This window comes from Phaseolus vulgaris, chromosome 5 (genome assembly GCF_000499845.2).
Source record: "Phaseolus vulgaris cultivar G19833 chromosome 5, P. vulgaris v2.0, whole genome shotgun sequence".
Classification (NCBI taxonomy): Eukaryota; Viridiplantae; Streptophyta; class Magnoliopsida; order Fabales; family Fabaceae; genus Phaseolus; species Phaseolus vulgaris.
The window spans coordinates 2,830,951-2,843,260 of NC_023755.2; the positions used below are offsets into that span (position 1 = coordinate 2,830,951).

Genomic DNA, 12,310 nt, shown 5'->3' on the forward strand with positions numbered 1-12,310 from the left:
TGGGGTGTTTGTTCATCTCTTTATTCTTGGAGATTCTTAATGTGATTTGGTTTATGTAAAAGGGTTGGGATACCCCTTTTTGTATCCCTTTTAATTTAATTTCATTCTTTACTGATAAAAAAAAACAACTCTGACCCTCAAGTAAAATCTCGCTACATAATTTCTTTATTGGATCATAATTAAGAGCGTATTAGCGTATCAGTTAATATTTAATCATAATTCGGTTTTATTAATCTCCCGGAAAATTCTAAAAAGTCTCACAAAAGAAAAACCCTTGTTTTTATAAATTAAAATATGACAAACAAGTATAATAGTTAAAAATTTCCTACAAATTTCCCTCAGATTCCTTTGAATTGGCCATGTCCTTTCTTTTGCATTTCCTCTTGTTCCTTAACTGTGGTTTTTTCTACCGAAAATAAATAAAACATAAATACAAAATGAAATATCATGAAGAAATTAATGGTGTGGAGCTGGATTCTGATGCCATGAAATTCACAGGTCGTAATCCTGGTGGACTATAGGCATTCATTGCATTCTTACAATGTAGCTCCAATAGTCCACACTTCTCATCAAGTTCATCACTTTCACCAGCATCCTAAACGAACATTAAACACAGTTTCAGCAAGATATAGCAAAACAATATTCATTATACGTGTGTATATATAGGAACACATGCACATCATAATCATTCATGCAACCAAAGACTTCAAACTCATTAAGACTTTATTATATCATAAGGGTGCTCCTAACTAGTGTCCTTGACAAAATAGGTTAAGAAATAAAAAGTAGAAAGTTTTTTTCTCGAAGTCAAATGCATTAGAAACCACAGTGAGATGCATAATAACAACTTTTTAATACTTTTTTTGGCTTAGTTTCATTCTCTTAACCATGTCTTAAGTTACTGGTTAGCATTTGTCTTATATAGCCTTGTGGTCATTAATAATTGTGAGTAGTAAGTTTACCAGGAGAGAATAATGGTGGAAGGAAGGGAGAAAACGCATCTTGCAGTACTCATTGAACATCAATGTGAACATGATTAATGGAATGGTTGATATAGAAGCAGCTGGTTTCAACTTCAGTCCAAATAAACCAATCATGGTTATCTGCATCAGAATGATTGCAAGGAGAATGTAGTGATGAATGTACGGCCAATATTGTCCACATGTTTCGTAAGTAGTTTCATACACATCTTGAATCTGCAAAGCTAAGTTTTGCACTTCTTAAGACAACATTCATAGAAGACCAAATGGAAAATGCCACAATATGTTTGTGTGTGTGAATTGGATATTTGCCCATGCAAGAGGGTGCCTTTTCAGCATCAAAAAGGAAACATGACTGAAAAATCTAACTTATAATGATGATATTTCTGGAGTACAGAATAATAATCCTGTACAAGAATCAAGTATCAGCCGTTGCATATATATAGCATTTATTGCCAACTTGCATGATACCATCTAACTCTAATTTTAGATGAGTTATTTTTAAACTCAACAATTTTACACTAACACTGGATCACATAGTAAAGCATCTTTAACAGAACAAGTCTTTTTAGTGTAACTATGAATTTGTATTGTAAAACACATGAAATGAGTGTTTGCTGATACTGACAAAACTCACCTGGTTGACAAAGACAACATAGCCCAGACAGAAGTAGACGATAAGAAACGGCAGCAACAATGGTGCCACTACTGCATACACTATGCCGATTAGAACTGAGAGAGAGACTAAAGGGATTATTCTAAAGTAAGGAAATGAATAAAGGTAAGGACTTCTCTCTCTTTGAGAGCCATAAACACAAGACTTCAAAAGTTCCCAAATTAGCATGCCAGGCTGGAGAAGCTCCAAAGAAAACCCAGAGAGACCATCTGTCAAGATGTATGTCACAAAGAAATCTGCCTAGAATGAATACAGAAGAAGTCAAACTCATTAGAGGACTATCCAAATGTAATCAAATTAGTTGGAAGATAAAATAATAGCTTATAGTATGTGAAGTTTAAAAAAAAATTTAGTCTCTCAAATATGAAAAGATAACTAGAAGGCAGGAACTAACGTGAATTTTTGAAATTTGGGAAACCAAAATTGGATTCACCCCAAGTCTAAGATGTTGAAAACATGATTAAGCTTAAAATAGTTCTTGAAAATGTGCATCAGTCATTGATTCAGAACTATTATGAGGGGAAGAAATAAAGTTAAGACTTAAAGTAGACAGAATATTCCAGTAGCAACAGAAATGAAGTATCATACTTGGGCAGAGACAGCTCCAGCAAGATGACTTGGAATGTTTTTGGGTTGAGTTATAAATTCTCCAATTAAATCAAGAAGTGATCCTGATAACACACTCCAGAAGAACACATTTCCAACCAGAAAGTAGAAAACCATGTTGCAGGCTTTGATCTCCTCCTTACTTCTTGCAATACATCCAGCTATTTTAGCCATAGCAAACATTGTAAAAGGCACAATATATATAAATGCTTTGAGTACAACACTTGGAAGAAAACCAGTCACTACGGAGCTTAGTCCTGGTCTGATGAATGAACAATATGCTCTCTGTCAGAAAAAAGATAAGAAACAAATACTCTATTTTCTACATTAGGAACTAATCAATAAATTACAAAGTATATGATATGAAACTTAAACAGAAACTTAAACAAAGAGATGTTCGCTTGCATAAAAATTATTTTGTCAAAATTCTTTCTTCTTTTCTATAATGAAAAAAAACCTCGCAACCTCTCTATCATATAGACCAAATTAATTTACTTTTCTACTAATTGATTGCGTAGTTACAGGAAAATTTTCCTTAAAGATTTTGGAAGTGTTCGCTTAGAGTAACGCTACAAAACTGGGAAACTTTACAAGATCCAGCCATAATATGTCATAGTTCATATGGATGGTTGTCAGATAAATCATTAGAGAGTTAGTAGAAGAAGAAAGAAATCCTATGCATAATAGGGTGTAAGGAAAAGGAGGCCTTTCTGCAGTTTGGTGTTGGCCAACTGTGGAAGTGGAAGTGAAGAAGGCCTTGATCTTTAAATGTATAAGGGTTGGCCCTGAAGTATCTTTCCTTTATTCAATTTATTCATTGAGCAAAAAAAAAAAAAAAAGATGTAAGGAAAAGTTTTGATTGAAACATGAGAATGTGTTCATTGAATATTAAGCAAATGTTTTATTTTATTGATTATCAGAAGGGAAAGAACTAGCTATGATTCTCACATGAACTGCACAGCCATGGCTGGAGGAAACCATTTCTTCAGTTTCTCATATTTGGCTATTCCTTGAACAGCAGTAACTGGTATGGCAAAGAAAACTGTAAGCAGAGATGCTGCAATGACAACGCCTAGTCCATAGAGTGGAACTACTCTGTAGGATACTCTCATATTCCTCCATGAAACATCCCTTGGTTCTGGAGCAAGTTCAGTGATCCAAAGAAGTGGATGTGAATGCTGTTGTAAATGAGCAGCTGCTGCAGCACCCGAACGGGACTTGAATGTTACAAAAGCAACAGGCAACTCCTGATGTATGAGACAATTCAAGATACTTTGTTTTCAGCTTTTGCAATCCGAATGAATACAATCTTCACATATAACTTTTACTTTCATTTTCAAAGAAGAAAATAGGAAAACACAACTGCACAAGTAATGTTCTCATAATGATATGAGTATGGAATGTTAGCCAAAATCTACCCTGCATATGTCTCAAGAATTAGGATCATAATATTTCTAGATATGTACTGAGGGTACTTCTTTCCATTTTCAACCTATGAATGCATCAGCTACCTTGATTTAAATTTGGCTACCATATCTTAGTTTCCTATTTCCGGAATGCTTTCCTAAAAGAACAAAAAAGCAATGCTTTACTACATAATATATTTTGTTGTCCTACACGCTTCCAAACTTCAATAGTAATACTTTAAAAAGGACAAATACATTAATTTTTCTAAAAACTCAAACTTATTGTATAAAATTTTATTGTAATTATAAAATAAGGAACAGATCATTTTGAACCAGCCATGGAAAACATCTTTTTGCACACAAAAAAACTTAGACATACTTGTGCACATAAATCTTTATTGTCAATTTATATAATTCATAATTATATAATATATAGATTTGTGTCCACGTACATTTTGGAGATTATATGTGTCTAAGTGTTTGTGGTAATTCACTAATCTCTCTTTGATATTTGATTTGTAACAAAAGCTTTCCTTTTAATCCTTAATACATCTGATGTTTTCCATAAAAAAAACAAACAGTTTTATAGTACTTCCAGAATCAGAGAAGACAAAACCCGCAAGGACAACGAGATGGACATGTTTCTATAGGATAAAGCTGCTACCTTTTTCTGGAGCATGTCTTTGCTTCGTAACTGATGAATCTTGTGACTAAGTGCTTGAAGCTTTTCCTCGAGCAAAGCAGCTTTTGAAGTCTCTTGATGTAATAAACCCAAGAGTGGTAACCTACTCTTACTATTGTTGTCCATACAACTCTCTCTCGTGTCCTCTATTTTTTTGGAAAGGGACTTTGCTTGGCTCTACATGTAACAATATCTGTTAGAGAATCCATTACACACGAAAAATTCTAACTGAATTTGTTCTCTTTGATGCTTTCAACAAGTATAAGATATAAGTATTCCTGCCATGTCTGAATTAAAGAGTTTTTTCCATTACTCCATAAAATGCTCCTTAGAATAACAGTGCGTGTGCATTTTTGAGGACCAGTAATACACTTCACCTCATGTAAAATATATGTTCTGAAGCGGGTGAAAAAACTGAACTGGTTTCAAATCCAGTGTTGGAAAATAAAGTGCTTTATCAGCATTACTATGTCTCAAAACAGCGCAAGAAAAGAATATCCTAAAAATTAAAAATTAGGTTCAACAAATTTCATCTTGACACACTTATATTCTAGATCCAAATAAAAGTAATATAGCTGGTTAGATAAATTCAAGATGTTGAGATTTTGTTGGAAGAGATTAAGTTGTTCCAGTTCCAATTTTGAACAATTGAGAACTTGCATATATAATTCATGGGAAGTTGACGACAAAGCTCTTTATAGATTTCACAGCTGAGGTACAGAACTATCAATGTCACTAAAGCTTCCGTTGAAAAATTGACCATATAAAACACTAAATTAGGTGTTAAGGAGCATCTCAAATATTATTAGTAACACAATATGTTTATCCAATGCTCATGATTAGTCTGTAGCAAAATAAGCATAAATTACTGTGAAGCAGTGCAGAAACATCATATTTTAAGAAATCATAGTTGTAAATTGTAACAGTGCATGATGGCATGCCTTACCACCAATTCCTCAAGATCTTCAGTTTTGTACACCATTTGATAGGAATAGTAAGTGTTTGGATAATGTCTACTGAAGAAATGATCAACACAACAGTCACGAGCCTTGTGTTGAATGCATAATGGAATTTCACGAACTATGACAGTAAATTGATCAGGCCTATGCTTTAACTTTTGAATTTGCTGAATCCTTCTAATCAAAATTTCATTGTATTCCTGATTATGCATGAAGGAAAAAATAATATTAACTTCACTAAACATTAAGTTGCTGAGCATCACCACTTTTCTAACAATCTTGGAGCATTATTGTTAGTAAAAGGTAAATCATTCTTCCAAGAAGTGTTTTTATTCAACAGTGCCAATAGTCATCAAACAGAGAATTTCACCTTATATAGTAGGAACATCCCGTAAAAAGATATAAAACACAAGCATGTAAAGTGCACCCAAAGCCTGTTAGAAAATCATGAAACAGATCATTTTTAATGCTGTCACCTAAATGTGAGTCAGAATTACATTTGGGGTAAATCATAAATACTATAACAAGATTAGAAAATGAGCATACAACAATCAAAATCATGATCTGTTACCTAAGCCAGGATTTAAGATTATTAAAAGAGATTTGACAATCTATTGAAGAGGAAAAAATTGAGGGGCACCATAACCTCTCAACTACTGCATAACGAAGTAAATCTTACATTAATAGTGTATGATTGAAAACTATCAGGTTGTAACATGGGGAATTCAGCTTCAAACATTGCAAAACATCAAATTTGCAGTGTTTGAAATCAATTAATGGCATAAAAATTGGCACAAGGAGTGGAGCATCTCCTTCAACCCTTGTCTTTGCCTGTCATTGTTTATTTGGTTAACATATTGAGTTATTGGCCATCAAAATTAACATACCCCATTCACCAAAACCATTTCTTTTAGACATTCATAGTAGGGGAGTGAGAAATCAAAGTACATAAACTCTAGCAAACAGAAGATGACCATACAAGTAACCCTGTCTAAATCTTCCAAAACAACCTCACCGATTTGAACCTATTTTAACATTAGATATTGTAAGAGAATCCATTGTAAAGCTACTCCCATTTTGAACCTCCTGGACACCATAATTCACAGGGAGAAGAACCACCAACCCAACAAGAGAACACACCGTGAACAACTTAATGCTGCAAACACAAAAATTAGTAAATATAAACATAATACAATTATGGCAGGGGTTTTTTTTTGTGAGCAAATCATAAAATGAATAAAAAGGGATACAAACAAAGAGTTACAATAACAAACCAAGAATGTAGCTCAAAGCAACCCAAACAACATCATGAGCTGCACAATCCTAACTATTAACGTGAACCCCATTAACTAGAGCTACAGTAACAAGCCATAGTTACAAAGGACCCTTGAAACACAAAAACATAATTGTTGCAGATTTAGCACGCGGTAAAACTGCTTGTCACAGCTTTATCTCCTCCCCCTACCAATTCTGGTTTCTATTTCCTACAGAGTGGCCAAGTTGGTAGGCTTAGTTGAGGTGTTAACTACTAAACATCGGTACAATATAAGAAAATTTGAGCATATGAGGCTTAATCTCCTCCTCCTGCCAACTCTGGTTTCTATTTCTTGACCCTGCACCACCCTCAGCATCTTGCATGCGTATTATGACAGGGTTATTATTGCATGCTAGTATTATAGAGCAGCAGCATGAATGTTGAACATTGGATACTTTACAAAGCTCCTTCAAGAAAACTAAGGTAATTTGTTATTCCATAAGATAAACCTCTTTTCTTTCTCACTTCCCAAATCAAAATATTAGCCTTTGAGCCTAACTTTCTATCAATTTCAATGCAGAACTTGTAGATGACAAAATTAGAAATTATATTATGCCTCAACTTTATGGTTTTGATTTTTTCATTAACAGATATCATAGCCTCATTAACCTTAAGTGGAAATTACCAGTTTAATTATTGAAAAACTCACTGATCCAATTTACTTCTTATGTTACAAATGCTAGATATTTAATCCATAATCCTAACATTCACTCCATGAAAAGACTAAAATATGAAGGATCTACACAATCAGTTTATACTTTTTTCTAGGATCAGTGTTTTTATCTTTATGGATAAATTTCGGTAATCACTCTTCTTCTTGTTTCTTAAAGAAAAAACAGTATGATAATATTTGGTCACTTGTTAGTTGTTATCCTACTCAAAAAAGGAAGAAAAGCTGAAGCATTTTATTTTGGGCAATAACGAATAGCAAAAAGTTTAACTTCTTCAAAATTTTAAGGAGGATTATAGCTAAAAGTTGATTTGGAAAGTAAAAGAGGCTAAACTAGCATATTAAATTATAAGCATTTAGAGATATTGTCATTTAAAATAGTTTATACATATAAATGAAAGGATTAAGTTTTTATATAAATTTTATTTTTTATTCATAAAAATATATTTTGACAGTATTTTTTATAATCTTTTATTTGTAGATAAATTATTTAGCTATGTTTAATTTACTTTCCATTGTTATATTTTTTTTTTGTTATGAAAATGGTTTGTACAAAATTTCAATGAACTATTGAAGAAAACTATCAAATTTGATATCATTATTATTATTATTGATATAAATTTTAAAAACAATTAAATATGTAATAGGAAGTATAAAATGAATTAAAAAATAAAGTAGAACTTTGAAAATTATATTTTGCTTTAACTTTTTAATAATTAAAGAAAAAATTACTTGTAAATATAATGAACATCCAAAAAGTATAATGAGTTAAAAATATTTTATAACATATTATGAAAAATTAAATTATTTAACATTTTTATTATAATGAATTGAAAAACATTAACTTTAAAAATGATATAAAATCAAGTATTGCATAGTTAAGACTAAGGATTAATTTAAAATTTGAAACTTAATGTGAATTTAATTTGGTGTGAATGAAACATTTGAATGTTTTTAACTTTCAATTTCTTAAGGAAGGAAATGTTTTAAAAGTTAAAAAATAATCACTAATAAGTTGGGATGTTTTACAGGACAATTGTGCTACAGCGACAATTTTCATTCTTCCAAACGAAATTTATTAATAATATGTTCATTTTAATATTTTAATTTTTAAAAATTTCTTCCAAATGAAATTAAAAAATAAAAATAACTAAATAATTTCTTTACACCAACATTAGCTTTCAAATTTTAAATTAATCTTTACGTCTTCAGTATCATTTGCATTACTCGATATTAAATCATTTTTAAAGTTAAAAATTTTCAATTCATCATAGTAAAATTGTTAAATAGTTTTATTCGTCAAAATATGTAAATAAAGTAGTTTTAATTTATTATACTTTTCAGATGTTCATTATATTCATAAATATTTAATTTTTTCTCTTTAATTATTAAAAAAAATAAAACAAAGTATACATTTCAAAATTATTCTATATATTTTAACTCATTATATACTCCCTATTTGCATTTTTCTTTCAAAATTATACCGCTAATAATACCAATATCAAATTTTATATTTTTCTTATATCATTTATTAATTTTTGTACAAACTATTATCATAATAAAAAAATTATTCTCAACTAAAATTAGAATTACACTTTAAGTTTTTCTAAAAAAAATTTACCCTTAAATTATTTTTTATTTTTTCCCTTCTTTCTATCTAAATTAGAATTAATCTCAACATTTTTAAGTAATTATTTTATATCTATATTCTTTCCTCCCTTCTTCTTTTTCATTAAAAAACAAAAAAAAAATCATGCCAAAATTTGATTTTTTTTAAGAATCAAATTGTAACTTATTTTCTAGTATGAGAGATGTAACATCACCTTTTTTTTAAAAACAGAAAGAGAACCCTTACCCAGCACCATTCTTTTGCTTTCTTCTTTCTCCCTCCATCTCTCCCTTCTATCTTCTCTTTTAAATTTCTCACGATGTAGCTGAGGAGTTAAGAAACATTTTTACCGAATCAGATTTTCAAACAGAGTAAGTTCATTTTTACTCTAAATATTTTTTGTTCTCTGTTTTTCCTTAGGATTTAGTCATCAATCTTGGTGGGTCAGTTGAGAAGTTTAATCCTCTCAACTTATTTTACTATATACTGAATTTTTGTTCTATTTGGATAACTTGCATTAAGTCTGTAAATCTTGAAGCTTATACAAACTGTGGGGAATAAAATTTTAAAAGTTATTTGGAAAGCAAACAATTAAGGTAAGGGAAGCTAAATTTAATTTCTAATAAGAGCCTAGGCTAGAAGATCTGAATGTGGAGAGGACGTGGTCCTAATATTTATTTTTTCTTGCAGGATGTTGTGTATTTATATATTGGGTTGTTTGTTTATATATTATTTAAATTTGTGGAAATATTAGGTTTTGATGATTTAGTATTAAAGTGTTATTTTTTTTTATGTTAAGTAGACTTTTTGAATGCCGTGGATCACTTTTTGAATGATATTGTATGATGGAATGATATGGAATTGAATTCATACATTTGGACAGTGTATGGACTGATGTCTGTTGTGTATTAAGTATTGATGCCTATGTGGTAACAGAGATCTCCGAACTTCACTGATGATCTAAGTCACATAGACTAAGATATCAGGAGGTGGTGAGAAGCTGATAGGGGAGTTCATGCACACTATGACATATGAGATGTACGACTTGGGTTGTATTGAACTTACCCTAATATTTTTTGTTGGATTTGTTGATAATCTTTGTATTAGGTGTTAGTCTCTGATAGGACTTACTTAAATACGGGTCTGGGTCTTCTGGAAGACGTTTGTTGAATATTCTAGATGTGTATATCCATGTGAGATCTATGTGATTGTTTTATGTTGGAATTTGAAGAATATTGAATAATTGAGAAATTGACCATGTAATTTGATTTTTTCTTTTAATTTAATTGTGTATATTATAAAATTTTATTTTCACTACTTTACCCTTGCTTTTCGTATTGTGTTTGAACTGCGATGACTGTACTATGTACACAAGCAGATGACTATACAGGTGTAGGAGGTGTAGGAGAGCCCTTAAAGGTTTCAGTGTTTTATTTTGAGCTATGGATATATAAATATATGTATTTCTATAAGTTATAATCTTGTAATAAAAATATTTTGAAAAACTCTAAGTTTGTATATAAATATATAGAACATGTATTTAAATAGTTAGATGTATTTTCGGAAGGAGACAATTTCACATTGAGAATTCGACTCTCCAAAAGATCAAATTCCCAACCTAAATACTAAATAGGTCTAGTTTAGTAAATAAATTAGAATACGTGTATTTGAATAAAAAAAAATATTGAAAAGAGATTACTTTAGGAAAAAATCCAAATTGAACATACAATATTAATGTATTGAAGAAATATATACTTCAAGTCGATTTTGAACTCGATTTTGTAAAATTTTAAGTCAATTTTATAAAATTTAATTAAAATTAAAATTATTTTTAATTTGTTGAATTAATCAAACCACACTTCAAGCTCGAGTGTGCGAATTAGAGTCTCGACAATTTATATTTAAAATCCATTCCTAATATAGCTCTGAATATAATAATATGTTCTTAATATAATAATATATTCTTAATATAATAATATAGTATTATCCTAATTTGTTGGATTTATTACATTTCTTATTAATTGGAAATAAGTATTCTTAATATATAACTGAATACTTGTTTGAAGTAAATTTGAGTTGGATTTAAATTATACTTCTTAATAACTATCATTCTTAATAGTTATTTATTTTTAATAATTAATTATTTTTATTAAGTTAAACTCAAATTCTATTTCTTAAATAGTTATCATTCTTAATATTATCATTCTTAATATTATTATTCTTTATAATTATTTATTTTATTGAGTTAAACTTAAAATTTATTCAAAATCGATATTAGTTTATATTTATAATTATATTTTTAATAATTATCATTTAATATTAAGTCGATATCATTTTGTATTTTGTATGTGTATGTAGAAATTTTCAATTAAAAACTATAACTAAAAAGGAGATAGAGAAATTCAACTCCCCTAGAGAACTGAATTTTCCCGGTCTACCTTAAACCGGTTCATCTTGGCAAAATAAAATAAATTGGCATTGGGTTTTAAGATTTTTTAAAAAAAATATTATTTCTAAAAAAACTCTTTATGATTATACTAAAAAAAAAAAAAGTTTGTCAAATTTTCAAGATATGAATTTAATACACCTTAAACACCCAAATATATTAATAATTAGTTTGAATTGATGGAAGAAACACGCACTGAACAAAAACTAAAAAGAGAGGGAAGAATGAAAAAAGAGAAACTGTACCCGAATTTGAAGAGTCTGATGATAACAAGAGCATCAAGGCCATGAGCGTCCAGGATCTCAGCTTCGGTCACGTTGAACGCGCGGAAAACCCAAGCAACGGAAGGAAGGAAACGGCGCAGAGGCGACGAAGGAGAGTGAACAGGAATTTGACGGCGGTGAGAGAGAGGGCGAGCGTAGTAGACGGAGGCGTTGGACGGCTGTTTCTTCAGAACGGAGAAGAGCGAGAGAGTGACGAAGGCCAACCCTATGTTTATGGCCGCAGAAGCCAAAACACTGCGAGGGTTCATCTTCAAAGAGAAAACAAAGGAAGAAAATGAAAATTGGTGAGAGAGAATGAAGAAAATGGGACCTGTGGAATTGGAATTGGAATTGGAGGTGGTTGCGTGGCAGAGGCTGAAGATGCAATGTAACTGAGCGTCACACTGTTTGCATGCCAATTCAGTGCCACCTAACCTTTTCGCACTTCTTCTATCGGTTATGTCTTCATTTTTATATATATTAAATTATTTAGCTATGAATAGATGATTTGAGACGTAAACCGAGACACAAAGATAAATAAACATGAAGTATTTATCTTTTTTTTTACTTTAGGATTTTCATATTTTGAGTAATGGTATCTTTTTCCTCTCTTTCGTCATTTGTTGTTTTTTCTCTGTATGATTTTTTTTTACTGAAACATCTTCATGAAGATGTGTGAAATACTTCATGTTTATTTA

At 30.5% G+C, this 12,310-nt stretch overlaps 1 protein-coding gene across 5 annotated transcripts; it reads right to left on the bottom strand.

Moving 5' to 3' along the window:
* Nucleotides 1–262: 262 nt before the first annotated feature.
* LOC137834825 (CSC1-like protein At3g54510) lies at nt 263–12,049 on the bottom strand. Of its 5 annotated transcripts, none has more exons than XR_011084972.1 (10): nt 11,595–12,049; nt 6,325–6,465; nt 5,680–5,743; nt 5,297–5,509; nt 4,333–4,527; nt 3,211–3,509; nt 2,245–2,524; nt 1,618–1,896; nt 963–1,204; nt 263–595 (listed from the first exon to the last, which is right to left on the bottom strand). XR_011084972.1 is itself a non-coding variant. In XM_068643032.1 (10 exons), exons 1-10 carry the CDS (start codon nt 11,879–11,881, stop codon nt 446–448), a joined length of 2,049 nt encoding a protein of 682 aa, XP_068499133.1. In that variant the 5' UTR covers nt 11,882–12,049; the 3' UTR covers nt 263–445. The 5 variants fall into 5 exon arrangements, 4 of the variants coding, with proteins under 4 accessions (XP_068499133.1, XP_068499132.1, XP_068499135.1 ...); XM_068643032.1 differs by having other exon boundaries at nt 963–1,103; XM_068643031.1 differs by having other exon boundaries at nt 963–1,196.
* Nucleotides 12,050–12,310: the final 261 nt, after the last annotated feature.